At 35.6% G+C, this 12,803-nt stretch overlaps 1 protein-coding gene across 1 annotated transcript in view; it reads right to left on the bottom strand.

Annotated features, from left to right (window-relative positions):
* Nucleotides 1-475: 475 nt before the first annotated feature.
* The window catches only part of MBNL2 (muscleblind like splicing regulator 2), a 62,080-nt gene continuing 49,752 nt past the window's right edge, over nt 476-12,803 (bottom strand). Inside the window, exon 8 of the mRNA XM_021706665.1 lies at nt 476-3,256. Within this exon, the coding sequence (XP_021562340.1) occupies nt 3,242-3,256 (15 nt within the window). The 3' untranslated portion in view covers nt 476-3,241. The remainder of the gene's footprint in view (nt 3,257-12,803) is intronic.

The following is a 12,803-nucleotide window of genomic DNA, read 5'->3' on the forward strand; positions in this document are numbered from 1 at the left end:
CTCATAATTCTCTTTGTTGAATACCTGTTCTGTCCTTAGTCCACCTGACCAGGACCTCTGCATAGAACAGAACTCACTGATCTAAGACATGTTGTCCAATCAAGCCCTTACAGAAGCCTGTAATATAGACTGATGGGCACTTTCTTGTCTGTTGATGAAACAGATCTTTTGTTCTCATTTAGTTGTTGATGCCCATATCTCCTCACTATCAGTCAGAGTCAAGAAGAAGAGGGCTCAGTGGTGGGATTTACTTCTATTTCTAATTTTAAAGAACACCAAAACTACTTCTAAGATTACCATTTTAAATTCTTTTTCTTTTTGTTAGAAACCCAAATCTAAAAGCAAAGACTATCAATCTCCCATTTGAAGATCAAAATTTGGTCTTCTTTGAAGTTACCAAAGGCTGTTTATATGAAAACCATTTTGTTTGATGAACTCAGTCTATCTCAACACAAAAAGAAGGATGACAAGACAATCCTTTTAAATGCTTCTTTTATTTCATTGGTTGTACATTGGGTGAGTGAACTGAATATTACAACCAAAACATAGTATTGATACAAATTAGACTCCTGTTTACACTGTAAGGTAATGAATGAGGGAATTCTTTAAGTGTTACAGAAAGGTTTAGTAGAAATGTTACCAGTGGTATATGGCTGAAAGAATATTTCAGTGAAGTGCTGTTATATCCTGAAAACTAAGAGTGAAATGTAGTTCCCATACAAGTGGAGAGTTAGTCTCTTTACTACAGTATTTGTTGAATTGATATCTTCATGTCTTGGATATTGGTGATTTTGTTTTTGTAATTAAACAAAGCATTTAAGATTTATTCATCATAGTCAGACTTCTGAATATAAACAAACTTTTGGCAAATAATATTTATACAGAAAAATAGTTTTAGATCCTCTCAAATCCCAGAATTATTCTATAAAATTACATTATAAATAAATAAAAAGCAAAATCTGTTGTACATATATTTGTACATCTATGTATCTGCCTTGCCTCCTCCTTATTGTAAATGGCATATTCATGACTCTTTGCATATTATAATCACGATTCTGGAAAATGGATATCATAGCAAAAAATACAGTCTTCTATATTGGCTTGGGGATACAGGTGATGTTTTTGATGATCCATTATTAAAGGGCTGAAAATAGTTGTGTGCTAATAATTTTTAAAATCAGGAAACAAAAGGAAAAAAAAGAAAGACAATATTACAAAAATTAGTCTACAAAAATAGTTCAGTGATTCCCATAATTTACCTTTTAGTAATGTATACTATGTTTTCCATGAGTTTAAATGGATTAACAAAGAAAAAAGAAAAAAAGATAACAAGTTTGAATGTTGTAGGCAAGTTGTAGCATAACTACATTGTTATAGTGAGAAAATTACAAATATCAATAATACATAAAGATGAGACTACCAAAGTAATACAAGTTAGATACAATACTTTTCCACAAATTAAAACAAATGCAACAATACAAGCACTATGTAAGATTACACTTAGAATGTGATTTTCTTTTAGATAGGGTTATCAGATCTACGATAAATAGATAGTAATTAGACTTTGACCAACATGAATTAAAATGCAGATTTCTTTTTTCTCAAACAAATAATGACATGGTTGGTGCATCTAATTTTCAGAACAGGCGATGATGCCAAAATTTAAAATATCTTACATTCAATCTCAAAAGTCAAAATACTTCAATCACTAATATGTTCACAAAGAAAATGGATGTTTTAAACAATTACACATAATATTTATTTATAACAGCTGTTTTGTTTTTTAAACAATAATTTAAAAACTATGTAGGTACTGTATAGGCTATGTGCAACATATAAAATGTGAAATATGAAATATTTGGTACGATAGTGCTTAAAATAAACTTTAAAACAAACTTTCTGAACAAAATTTAATTGTATCGCTATTACCTTGAAGATCAACCAAGTATTTAAAAAAGTAAACAACATTAAAATATGTTTCATCCATATATAGTATATATATGCATGTGTATATATAATATGTATGTACTTGTATTAAAGTTTTTTATACTTTTGAGACATAAAATATGCTTTAAGGTGAAAGAATTAAAAGAACTATTTTTTTTCCATGCTATAGTCAGTTACAACCCTTTAATCCAACTTTTGAAATGCAAAACAGTAATGGATTTTTTTAAAAAGTGAAACTATCTACTTTTTTGTTTACATAGTAATTTAGATTAAAGTCACAGTCAAATTTGCAGTGACTAAACTCAAACTTACTTAAATTAGAATATTATACAGATCTCCTCACCTACAGCTTCCTTGTTTGACTAGGTTTTTAGTTAAGAAGAGTTATTCTGTAACAGGCAACCGGATGGTGAGTTTGAAAGACTAATCCCTTAGATTAGACTGTTGGCATGGGCCTCTCATTCTTGTCAAGCTGGATGAAGTCTGGCAAAATCTAGGCACTTCTACAAAGTCTCTCTTATAAAACAACTTTAAAAATATACTTGTAAAATAATACCTTCAAGACTTTGTTTGGTGGGGTATGAAGCTCATACCGTGCAAAGTTTCTTTTTCAATCTATTTAATGTTATTCTAGAATCACATGATTCAACGTGGCATCTCCAGGCAAACCAAACACCACACTTTGATGTGTCCCCAGTACTTGTGCTTGAATTTCCATTCAGATTTTAGACCTGCAGGACAGGTATCGGTTTTACTTCACTTCTTGTCTTTGCTGCAGCATTCATATTGTCAAGAAGTGAAACATACCCTTTGATCCAGTGGGTAAATGAAATGACAGACATCGAAGTTAGAATTGAACCTGTCCTTGGAATAGGTTTTAACTACTGCTAATTGCTTATTGCTAAATTTGAAATATTCTGAGTCCAAATGAGTAAATTGGGTGGACTTTCTGCATCAGCTATAGTTATGGAGATAAGACAATATTCCTAGGACAGAAACTATGTTTAGAAACCCTTTAAAAGTAAACTTGATCCTTTATGTCTTTAAACATCACAGCTGGTCTCAGGTAGTTAACTATCTTAGGTTGGAATATACTAAGCATACCATATTTAATACTCATATATGATATAGCAGCACTAGCTTCTTAGAGTTGTGGTCTGTCCAGAGAACTAAATCTTTATTTAGCATGCAGTTTGTGGCAATTCTATTGAGGAGGAAACAGGATAGTATGTACAGTAACAATGTTTAGTTATTCTCAATGCAGATTCTTGGCATTCCATTCCGTTTCTGCTGATTATTTCAGAATTATCTGTTAAAGAAAGACAAGTATGATTTAGACATTCTTCCATGAGGGACAATAATGAGTTTAAGTTTTACTCTTTGAAAACAGACATTTGAAAATAAGAATTTTCTGCAATTTCTCATAATGTTGATGCAATTATAATTTTGCAAATCCCTGCACTTTATGCTGAAGAATTTTACACTTAATCACATCTCCTGTGTGGCCACTATAAAGCAGGATGATTCAAATGTGTAGTATTTCCCCTAAAATTGTGATGGCATGTATGCAAGCATGTGGCATGTTCAGACCCCGATCTCTTTTTAAACTTTTTGCTTTATATTTCTTTATTATACGTTCATATTACTGTACAATTAATATTTGCTACAGTGATCAGAAAGTCTAAGTAGATGATCTGTTTGTACTTGAAAATTATTTACAAGGTTTAAATATAAATATTTATAATAAATCAGATTTCATTTCTCTATTCACTCACATTTATCATTCAAAAATGTTTTCCCACCAAAGTAACTTTGTTCTCAAGATATAACAACAATCAGTTTCAAGTTCAGGCTATGCTTACATATCACATATTAAAGAGAAAAAGGAATAATCTAATAAAGCAATTAAAACTCCCTAATAAACACCAAAGCACAGTTAAAGCACAGATAAAGCTAAACTACGAAATGCAAACTGTGGTCCCTAGAGTTTGAGTTTCATGTTCATTTCCAGTTCTGTACCTCTGCAAAAGAGAGGGAGTTTGACCTCTGTGGTTTGGCCCAGTAAAAGTTAGCCTTAAAAGTCATGCTTTTAACACATTCTAACAACAACATCTATTCTTTGTGTAATGCTTTGACTAAACTTTGTGTAGCCAACAAACAAAACGTCTATTTATTAAACAGCCAAAAGTCTTTGTTTAGGAAAGAAGTGGTAAAAATACTTTGTGGTGAGGGTTAGCTAACATACTCCTGCATGCTGGGATTCAATTCCCAATAAAAGCTTCATTTCTACAAGCATAATTTATCACCCTATTATGTTAGAATTTGTACATGTGGATATTTTCCCCTTTAATGAATGCACCTGTAGTGTATGTGTAACAGTGTTAGTACACACAAATATTATTTCTCCCATAAAATAAATATGAATATTCTTCATTTTACTGAAACATACAGATGTGCTTAGAATTGACAAAAACAGAGGAAATGATTCATTTACATTAAATATTTATACTAAATGGAAACTCAAAATTTGAGATAAGATCATTCTTTGCTTAAAAAAAACCCCTAAGGATTTAAAATTACTTGGGAAAAATAGAATTCCTTGTCTTGTGTACTAATAGACATAAAAAATTAATAAGAAATAGTTTTATATGTAAATATTATAGTATTTAGTATTTGAATACTATTATCATAGTATCTTTGAGTAGCATCATTGCAAATAGGTAATATTCAAATTCTCCAGATGCTCAGTTTAGAACTTCATTTTTAGATTTAGATATTTGAATATTAAAGTACATTTACATTTTTTCTATTTTTTACCCTTTAGCTTAAATGCTATCTGTACATTTTTCTATTCAATGCTATCTGTACATTTTTTCTATTTTTCACCCTTTAGCTTCAATGCTATCTGTAAAATAAGAATGTGTCCAAGGACATCAAATCCTATCTTGTCTTTTTTTTCCCTTAACCTCAGCAAAAATCTCTCTAAAATATTTCTGGGAAAAAAAATCTTGCAGTTTCTTAAATTGATATACAATAATACATCTTTCAGAATATATTTACATCCTTGCTTATTAGCTGAAATTAAAATGCCACATAGAATGAAATTCCAAAACACCTGGAAAAAAGTATTCTACAGATAGCACAGCAATGGGCAAATTAGAATTTGAATTCGTTACAGTAATGCTTTGAACTTATTTGACAGAGACATAAGTGACCACTGAGGTTTAACTGGACTGTAAATCAGTCTTGAAGCTAACTGAAAGCATTAACTAGACTCAGCCAGACTGCTTTCCCCCTCTACCTGAGTCTACCCATGAGCCATTCTGCAGATAAAGACATAAATACAAATGAGCTCTGGTACTGTTGAACTCTCAGCTATGCCTGCTATCTGGTATCAAGGCCAGAACACTCTGGTCTTTGTCTTTGGTTGTCTTGTGGACTGTCTACTTGCTATAAAAGATGAACTGTACTCTTAGTATCCATGAACTTTAGGCAATTTGATCTTAGAAGGTAGAAAAGCTTTGGTCATTTCTCCTCATAAGTTCCATTTTTTGTTGGCAGTATTTTTCTTGGTAATATCTTTTGATTATTGAATATTTTTCCTGAGAAATAGAGCTTGCTGGTACAGTCTGAAATTACTATACTATGGGGTGAACTACACCCTGGAAATACAGACAGAATGGGAATCCAGAGGAAGGACATCTACTGAGGGAGGGCCCCTCATTGACCTAGGGTCTATCTGATAGCAGCTTCTGATGTCAGGAGGCCCATGCTGCCAGGTCCAAATGCCCTGGGGGAGGGGAGGACAGAGCCAGCTGGGAGACCACCCACAGGACAGAAGGGAAGAGGAGGGTGTGTGTGTGTGTGTGTGTGTACGTGTGGAGGCTTGGGAGAAGTTGCTTTCAGGGAAAGAGGCACCACCTGCCTAGTTTTTAATGTGGTTTTTCTTTGGTCAGACTATATTTTAAATTAAATTAAACATTCACAATTTAAAATGAGATGAATCGAACACTTTATGTGTTTTCTTGTTGCCTCTTTTCAGAAACTTTCTTCCAGACCAATGAGATACATGAAAATCTTTTCAATCTTTATTGTAGTTGTTGTGGCCAGGAGGATCAAAACCTTCAGAAGGTGCCTGATGGTTTATTGTAGGCACAAAACACAGCTTCTAAAAATAACAGTCTTATATGTGGCCCCGGCACATGAACTACAAATCTGATATGAACTAACTCTAACTTTGAATTTTCCATTTTAAAAAATGATGAATTAAAACACAGTTCACCACAGTGAGCTCAACAGACCAACTGTTAGGGGCTTCTTTCCTGCCATGCATCTTATCAAAGTTGAAGCTGATACCCAAAGTTCCATACTCAACCCCCAAGGCACTGCATCCATGCTTTTAAAAAAAAAAGGTAGGGGAAAGACTTAAAAGACTTTAAAAGACTTAATGGGTCTTCCAGCATATGAATTAAGTCAGAGAAATAGCTACTACACTGAATGTCCTAAAAGTCCCCTCTCTGAAGCATCCTTATTTTTTTATTTGTTTGTTTTTCTTATTTTAAATTGTGATAAATACTCCCTTGATTTTCAGCAGGCTCTTAGAATTCATGAGCTTGAGCCTTACGAGCTAGGTCAGTATTGGAGCCATATTTTGCCAACATGGAAAAGACAGGATGTACTGTTTTATCTGGCTTACACAATGTACAAAGTGCTTGCACCAAGTCCCGTGAGCTTAGAGATGGCATCTCACTCTGCCCTCTTGTGCAGGCATCTCCTCAGGGCGTGTGGACAGTCTGAGATGGGGCCAGTGGTTCCAAAGAGCATGTTTAGTATCTGAATACTATTATCATAGTATCTTTGAGTACCATCATTGCAAAAAAGTAATATTCAAATTCTCCAGATGCTCAGTTTAGAACTTCATTTTTAGATTTAGATATTTGATTATCAAAATATATTTCTTTTCAATTTTTTACCCTTTAGCTTCAATGCTATCTGTAAATTTTTCAAATAAGAATATGTTGAAGGACATCAAATCCTGTCTTTTTTTTTTTCTTTCTTTTTCTTAACCTCAGCAAAAATCTCTCTAAAATAGTTCTGTGAAAAAAATCTTGCAGTTTCTTAAATTGATATATAATAATACATATTTCAGAATATATTTACAATCTTGCTTATTAGCTGAAATTAAAATGCCATATAGAATGAAATTCCTAAACACCTGGAAAAAAAGTATTCTACAGGTAGCACAGCAATGGGCAAATTAGAATGGGTGAATTTGAATTAGTTACAGCAATGCTTTGAACTTGTATTTGACAGAGACATAAGTGACCACTGAGGTTTAACTGGACTGTAAATCGGTCTTGAAGCTAACTGAAAGCATTAACTAGACTCAGCCAGACTGCTGTCCCCCTCTCCCTGAGTCTACCCATGAGCCATTCTGCAGATAAAGACATAAATACAAATGAGCTCTGGCACTACTGAACTCCCAGCTATGCCTGCTACCTGGCATTGAGGTAGCAGCTGAGGAGGGTACTCAAGAGAAGCCCTGCAAGTTTGGGAATCAGGGAAAGGTGAGGCCATGGGGTGGTATTTATAGCAAACGGAGCGTGGAATTCTAGAGGAGAGACAGTAGGGACTGTCTGGCAGAGCCAGATCGGTAGGAATTGCTGGGAGACTTGGGAGGCTACTGGCCTCATCTGGGCATCCTTTCCTGGGTGGCCAACCACATCCTGCCCCCAGCTTCCTCCAGTTAGATGCTACAAATGCATCTGCTTACAGCAACGGAATACTCTACCCAACCACAGTGCTATCATTTCAGCTTCTGAGAAACCTTGGCAAGCTAGGAAGATAGGAGAGAAATCAGGTATAGCTAACTAGACATATTTCTATTTGTCCTTCTGATAGACTACTTAGCTTCAACTAAGTAGTATTTTTTGTAACAGAGAGCCATGACAGGATAAGGAAGCTAATCGTTAAATAATGATTCTAGCCAATCTAATATGGTAAATCAAAATTCTGAACTGAAAGCATTATTTTTAATTCCTTTTTCCACTAAAAGGAGAACAGACCAAAAAAAAAAAAAAAAGAGAGAGAGAGAGAGAGAGAGAGAGAGAATAGCTGATGCCCACAAAATCTGTGATTCTATTTTTAAAACAAAGACACACTCTATCTCAAACCATGGATGCTTTCATAAATCTTTAGAGGCCTCCTCTAGTTGGAACAAGAGGAGCTGTAATGCAAAAATCTCAGTTGGCTATACTAGATCTGCTTACGATAAGGAAAGGAAATTATACTAAGTGAATTAAATTATTTCCCCTAGGTGGCTGGATGTAAGAATCTGATGATTCTTCTCTATATACATCTTCAGCTACCCCTATATAAACCCAGCACACTATTGGTCTTGTATTTATTTGCAGAGGACAAAGCATGAATGGCACCAAAGAACATCATATGGTTTGTTTATCTATAAGATATGAGCAGCCATTTAATAATTTCCATGTCCTCAGTGAAGTGCCTGCCATCGACTCTGGTAAAGTGGCAATTAACCTTGTTAAAAAGTGAAAGGGATTGAATGCTGTCTAACCCTATGACTCCTGAGGCCAGGCGGGAGAGGTACATAGGTGAATAGACCGGGTGGGGAGTGTGACTGTAACTATTCAGCTCTAGCCAACTGTTGCCTGCAGAAACCTGGGCTCCATTTTGCTTGGCCTTTCCATCTTCCAAAAGAAACTGGAAATTCAGCAATTAATTCACATTACAGAGAACAACTCTGTATGGGTCAAATATATCTTTGGGCTGAATTCAGCTATGAGCTGCCAGTTTGTGTCCACGTCAGCCTTACTTTCTTGGAAGAGACAGTCACTTGGTCTGGAAGACTCTCTGAGTTGGCATCAGCCATGGCTGCAGGCAGCATCATGGCAGGCAGAAGTGGTGGGCGTGCACAGGATCAAGAGAGAAGGTCTACTGGAGAGTTAATCGTGCACCTTTCAAACATCTGCCTTTCATTCAAAGGAAGAGAATACTTGGCCAACAGACATCCTCCACCTAAAAAGAAAATGCCATCTCTCCCTAGACTGAGTCACCGGTTATGAAAATGCATGTTGTCATGTGTCTTCCAGGTGACAATGGATTTGGGCTGAGCCATCCATAACTCCCAACCATGGTGTGCCCTCAAAAAAGAGCTGAACAGCAAGGGAAACACACTTGGATGAAAGCAAAATAGTCCGTGCAGACACTGTAATACTGACCCTGAACTCATCAGCACTATGAACTTAACAGCTGGACTAGCCAGTCCTCACGCAGGAGGGTGCAAAGAAGACAAACCAAACGTAGCTTTTCCTGAGTGTTTCACAGGTACCAAGCACAAATACTTTCTGACTTTTCCACCTTGCAACTGATCTCCAGGAACTGTATGTATAAATAACTTTGGAAACTGTGAGCTTCTAGATAACTTCTAAAAATGCTTGCACTTCTTATGTAAAAGTGCTCATTGCAAAGATTCAACAATGTCAGATGAGTTATATTTTTAAATGATAGCTCAATATTAAATTCGGTAAGAACTCCTACTGCTTTGCTTAGCTGATAGGGAAGAACACTTAAGTGAAAATACCAACTGTTCCTGTATATCCAAACCACAAGCCATTTAGAAAAGAGGAATAATGGATGTTTTGGTTAAATTCTCCTGTGAATAGCTATCAAATGCTATCTTTGTAATGTTGAGTTGGGAGAGGTAGATCAAAGACACATTATAAAATATTTGTGAGGTCTTGCTAAAATATGAAGGCATTTCAACGAATCTTGATATCATTAGCATGGAAGCTCAAGTAGATTTTCCCAAGCTGGGCTGACGCATTCACTAGATCTACCGCAAAACGAAGTTTTTTTAAGGACAAGGGAAATGTCTCATCCATATCCCTAGCGCCTAGGATAGGGGTAGGGGCATAGGAGGCACTTATTAATTGTTGGTTGCATGGATGCTTGGATAAATAGAAGTCACTGAGGATGCAATGCCACAATGCTGGCACCACCAGAAGACCACCAGACCATTCAAGGGAGACAGCAGTGAAGACAGTAAAAGAATACTTTGGATGAGATACAGCTGCACACCCTTTCAAGGCAGTTAAGGATTCAGAAATAGCCAAGAAAAACAAACATTCTTTCTCATTCTCATTCTCCCTACTCTGTGTTCTATATAGATAAAAGGAAAAATACTGTGGGCCAGGGGCAGAATCACTCACGGAGGAAGGGAACATGGCAGGTAAGTCAATATTTCATCTAAACAAAAACTTCTAGATTTGGTAGATTTCTTACAAACCTTTTCGCATGTTTCACTGCCTTCTGAGGAAACAAGGCCCTGTTTCCTCAGAAGGCAGCTAAAGAAAGGATGTTTCACTATCTCCTTACGTAAAATTTATTAATTAATTTAAAAATAGACAACTGAGTGGAATTTCTTAAAAATATGGCCAAGCTCAGGAGGCTTGCTCATTGCTCACCTACCCAGGTCTCTTCTTTCCTCCTCTGCTGGCATCTCTTCCTCCTTCAGTCTCCTCCAGTTTCATATTCCCTGAGGCTCTTCCCTGCTCTTCCCCCCACATCTCTTCTGCATGGCAGCCACTACTGTCTGAAATGCCCTGATCTTGTCTGGGAGGCAACACTTGTGAAGCGTTTTGGATGAAGCAAATCATACAAAGGCAGAGGGACATTTATGCATGTTTGACTCTAATACAATTTGGTTCTTAATCAAAGTATGGATTATTGGAGTAAAAAACAAACGTCTTTGTCTTTTGGTGAACATATGGTATCAGATAAAAAGCAATTAGTCAAACCGATTATAATTATACATGTTAATAAGTGTACACTTTCGAGGAATTTTTCTGGCCTACTCCATCAGCTTTTAATTGTATAAGCTTTTGATTGTATAAAAAGTTAAGCTTTTAATTGCATAAAAAGTTCAGAGATAATGAGTGGTATATGTAAAGACACTTTGAAAAATAGTCTTATTCATTATTTTGGGGGAACATCATTCTGAGGTAAGGCAGTATTAGACCATATTTGACTTGTTTTAAAAACAAGTGTTTTTATTTGTATACAAAAGCACATATTGGGGTCTTGGGAGAAAATTCTCAAACATGGCAATTAGTTTCACTCTCGAGAAGAGCACACTGAGGTTGGCTGGAATGTCCATAGTATTTGGTAGCATCTTTAAGAGTAGTTTTGACAGGACTATTGTTATATCCTCTGTTGCTAATAGGAAGTTTCCATTCAATGCTCTAAATCCTCAAAATATATTCAGTGACATATTTTGTTGATGACTCATTTCTGTCTAATATTTTCCACTCTATTATGTTTGAACAAAAAAATGTTATACTTTCTAATATAAAAATGCCATTTACATATATTAATAACTGAGGTTTTACATGAAAAGCAACAATACTGTCCTCACTGAAGACTACTGACCAGAGTCCAAATTGACAACTCAGATTATCTGGATAAAATTCATAAATGAAAATTCTTGACTTAAATAAGATCCCACCTGTTGCATGAGTCCATATCACAGGTGGAAACAACTAGACTTATGAGTACTGAAGTAGGCCTCTGAGCACCAGCTCCTTCTCTCCCCCAGACCCAGCCTCTCTCAATTTCAACCTCTCAGGAGTAATTTTGAAGATTATTTCTGTTGATTTCACACTGAGGTGGGAATCCAGTCCTCAGACCATCTAACAATCCATATGTCATTCAAGAATGACCTCCTCCCTCCCTTTAGGACATAAACAAGGAAGAAGGTAAACAGAGATGAGAAGACTTTATATCCCTGGATTTTTCTCCTGTAGCTATAGAAGTGCTAACATAAGATATAGTCAAGAGTGTTATGTGTTTATTCAGAAAGAGGGGAGTTATGAGACTGATTAGCAGGTGCCAGATAAGGTAAAAGCAAAACAAAACACTAGAGTGGAAGGGTTACCCCCTGGCCAGAAAAAAAAAAAAAAAAAAAAAAAAAGAAGTAGGCACATGAAACCATAGCCTCGAGGAAAACAGGGAAGAGGCTGGCGTAAACAAGTTTGGTGTCCACCCAGTCCTGGATTTTAATTTCCTATTATTGATTCCACATTGTACCTTCTATTTCTACTCCACAAACCTTCCCTTACTAAAATTCTAGTCACAGAATTCATCAGGGATTATGGCTTCTCTACCTCCAGCAGGTGTAGGAAGTGAAGGAATGTTCTACTACATGGTTGTCTCCGGGTCTGGGTTGGGCACATGCCTTTGACATCTTTGTTGAATCCCAAAGATACAGCAAGATCATGGACATGGATGGCATTTGTCCTGTACTGTGTCATAGCAGAGTATTATATATCAACAATCTCATGAGTTCAATAAACTATTTTAGTCTAGCCTAGAGTTCTAACCACAGAGTCCATCTCTGTTTCTATAAAAATATTTTTTTGAGTTCCAAACCAAGTGACAAAAAAAAAAAAATTTTGAGTACACATTTAAACAAAAATTAGAAACTGCTTGTGTACTAAAAGGGCTAAATGCCTGCTCTCTATCAAGAAAAAATATATATTTGGGTCATAGTATTTAAAAATATGCTAAAATGTTGAAATATTGACAGTGAAATGTGAAGAAGGCAAGGTTATCTGAGATTAAATAGGTTGCTTGGTTGAAGATGAACTCTGGACATGAAAGTGAAATCTGACAAAACTTTTCTATGCCTTTAAAAACCAGTTTATGTCCTATAATATTAAGGCCACTCTGTTGTATCAATTGAAAATATTTTCCCAATAGATCTATTTTTGCTCGTGGTTATTTTGGACTTAAAGCTATTTTTTTTTTTTTTTGAGTTGGAGTCTCACTCTGTC

Source organism: Carlito syrichta, unplaced genomic scaffold, assembly GCF_000164805.1.
Source record: "Carlito syrichta isolate Samal-C Ts95f unplaced genomic scaffold, Tarsius_syrichta-2.0.1 Scaffold315847, whole genome shotgun sequence".
Taxonomy (NCBI): Eukaryota; Metazoa; Chordata; class Mammalia; order Primates; family Tarsiidae; genus Carlito; species Carlito syrichta.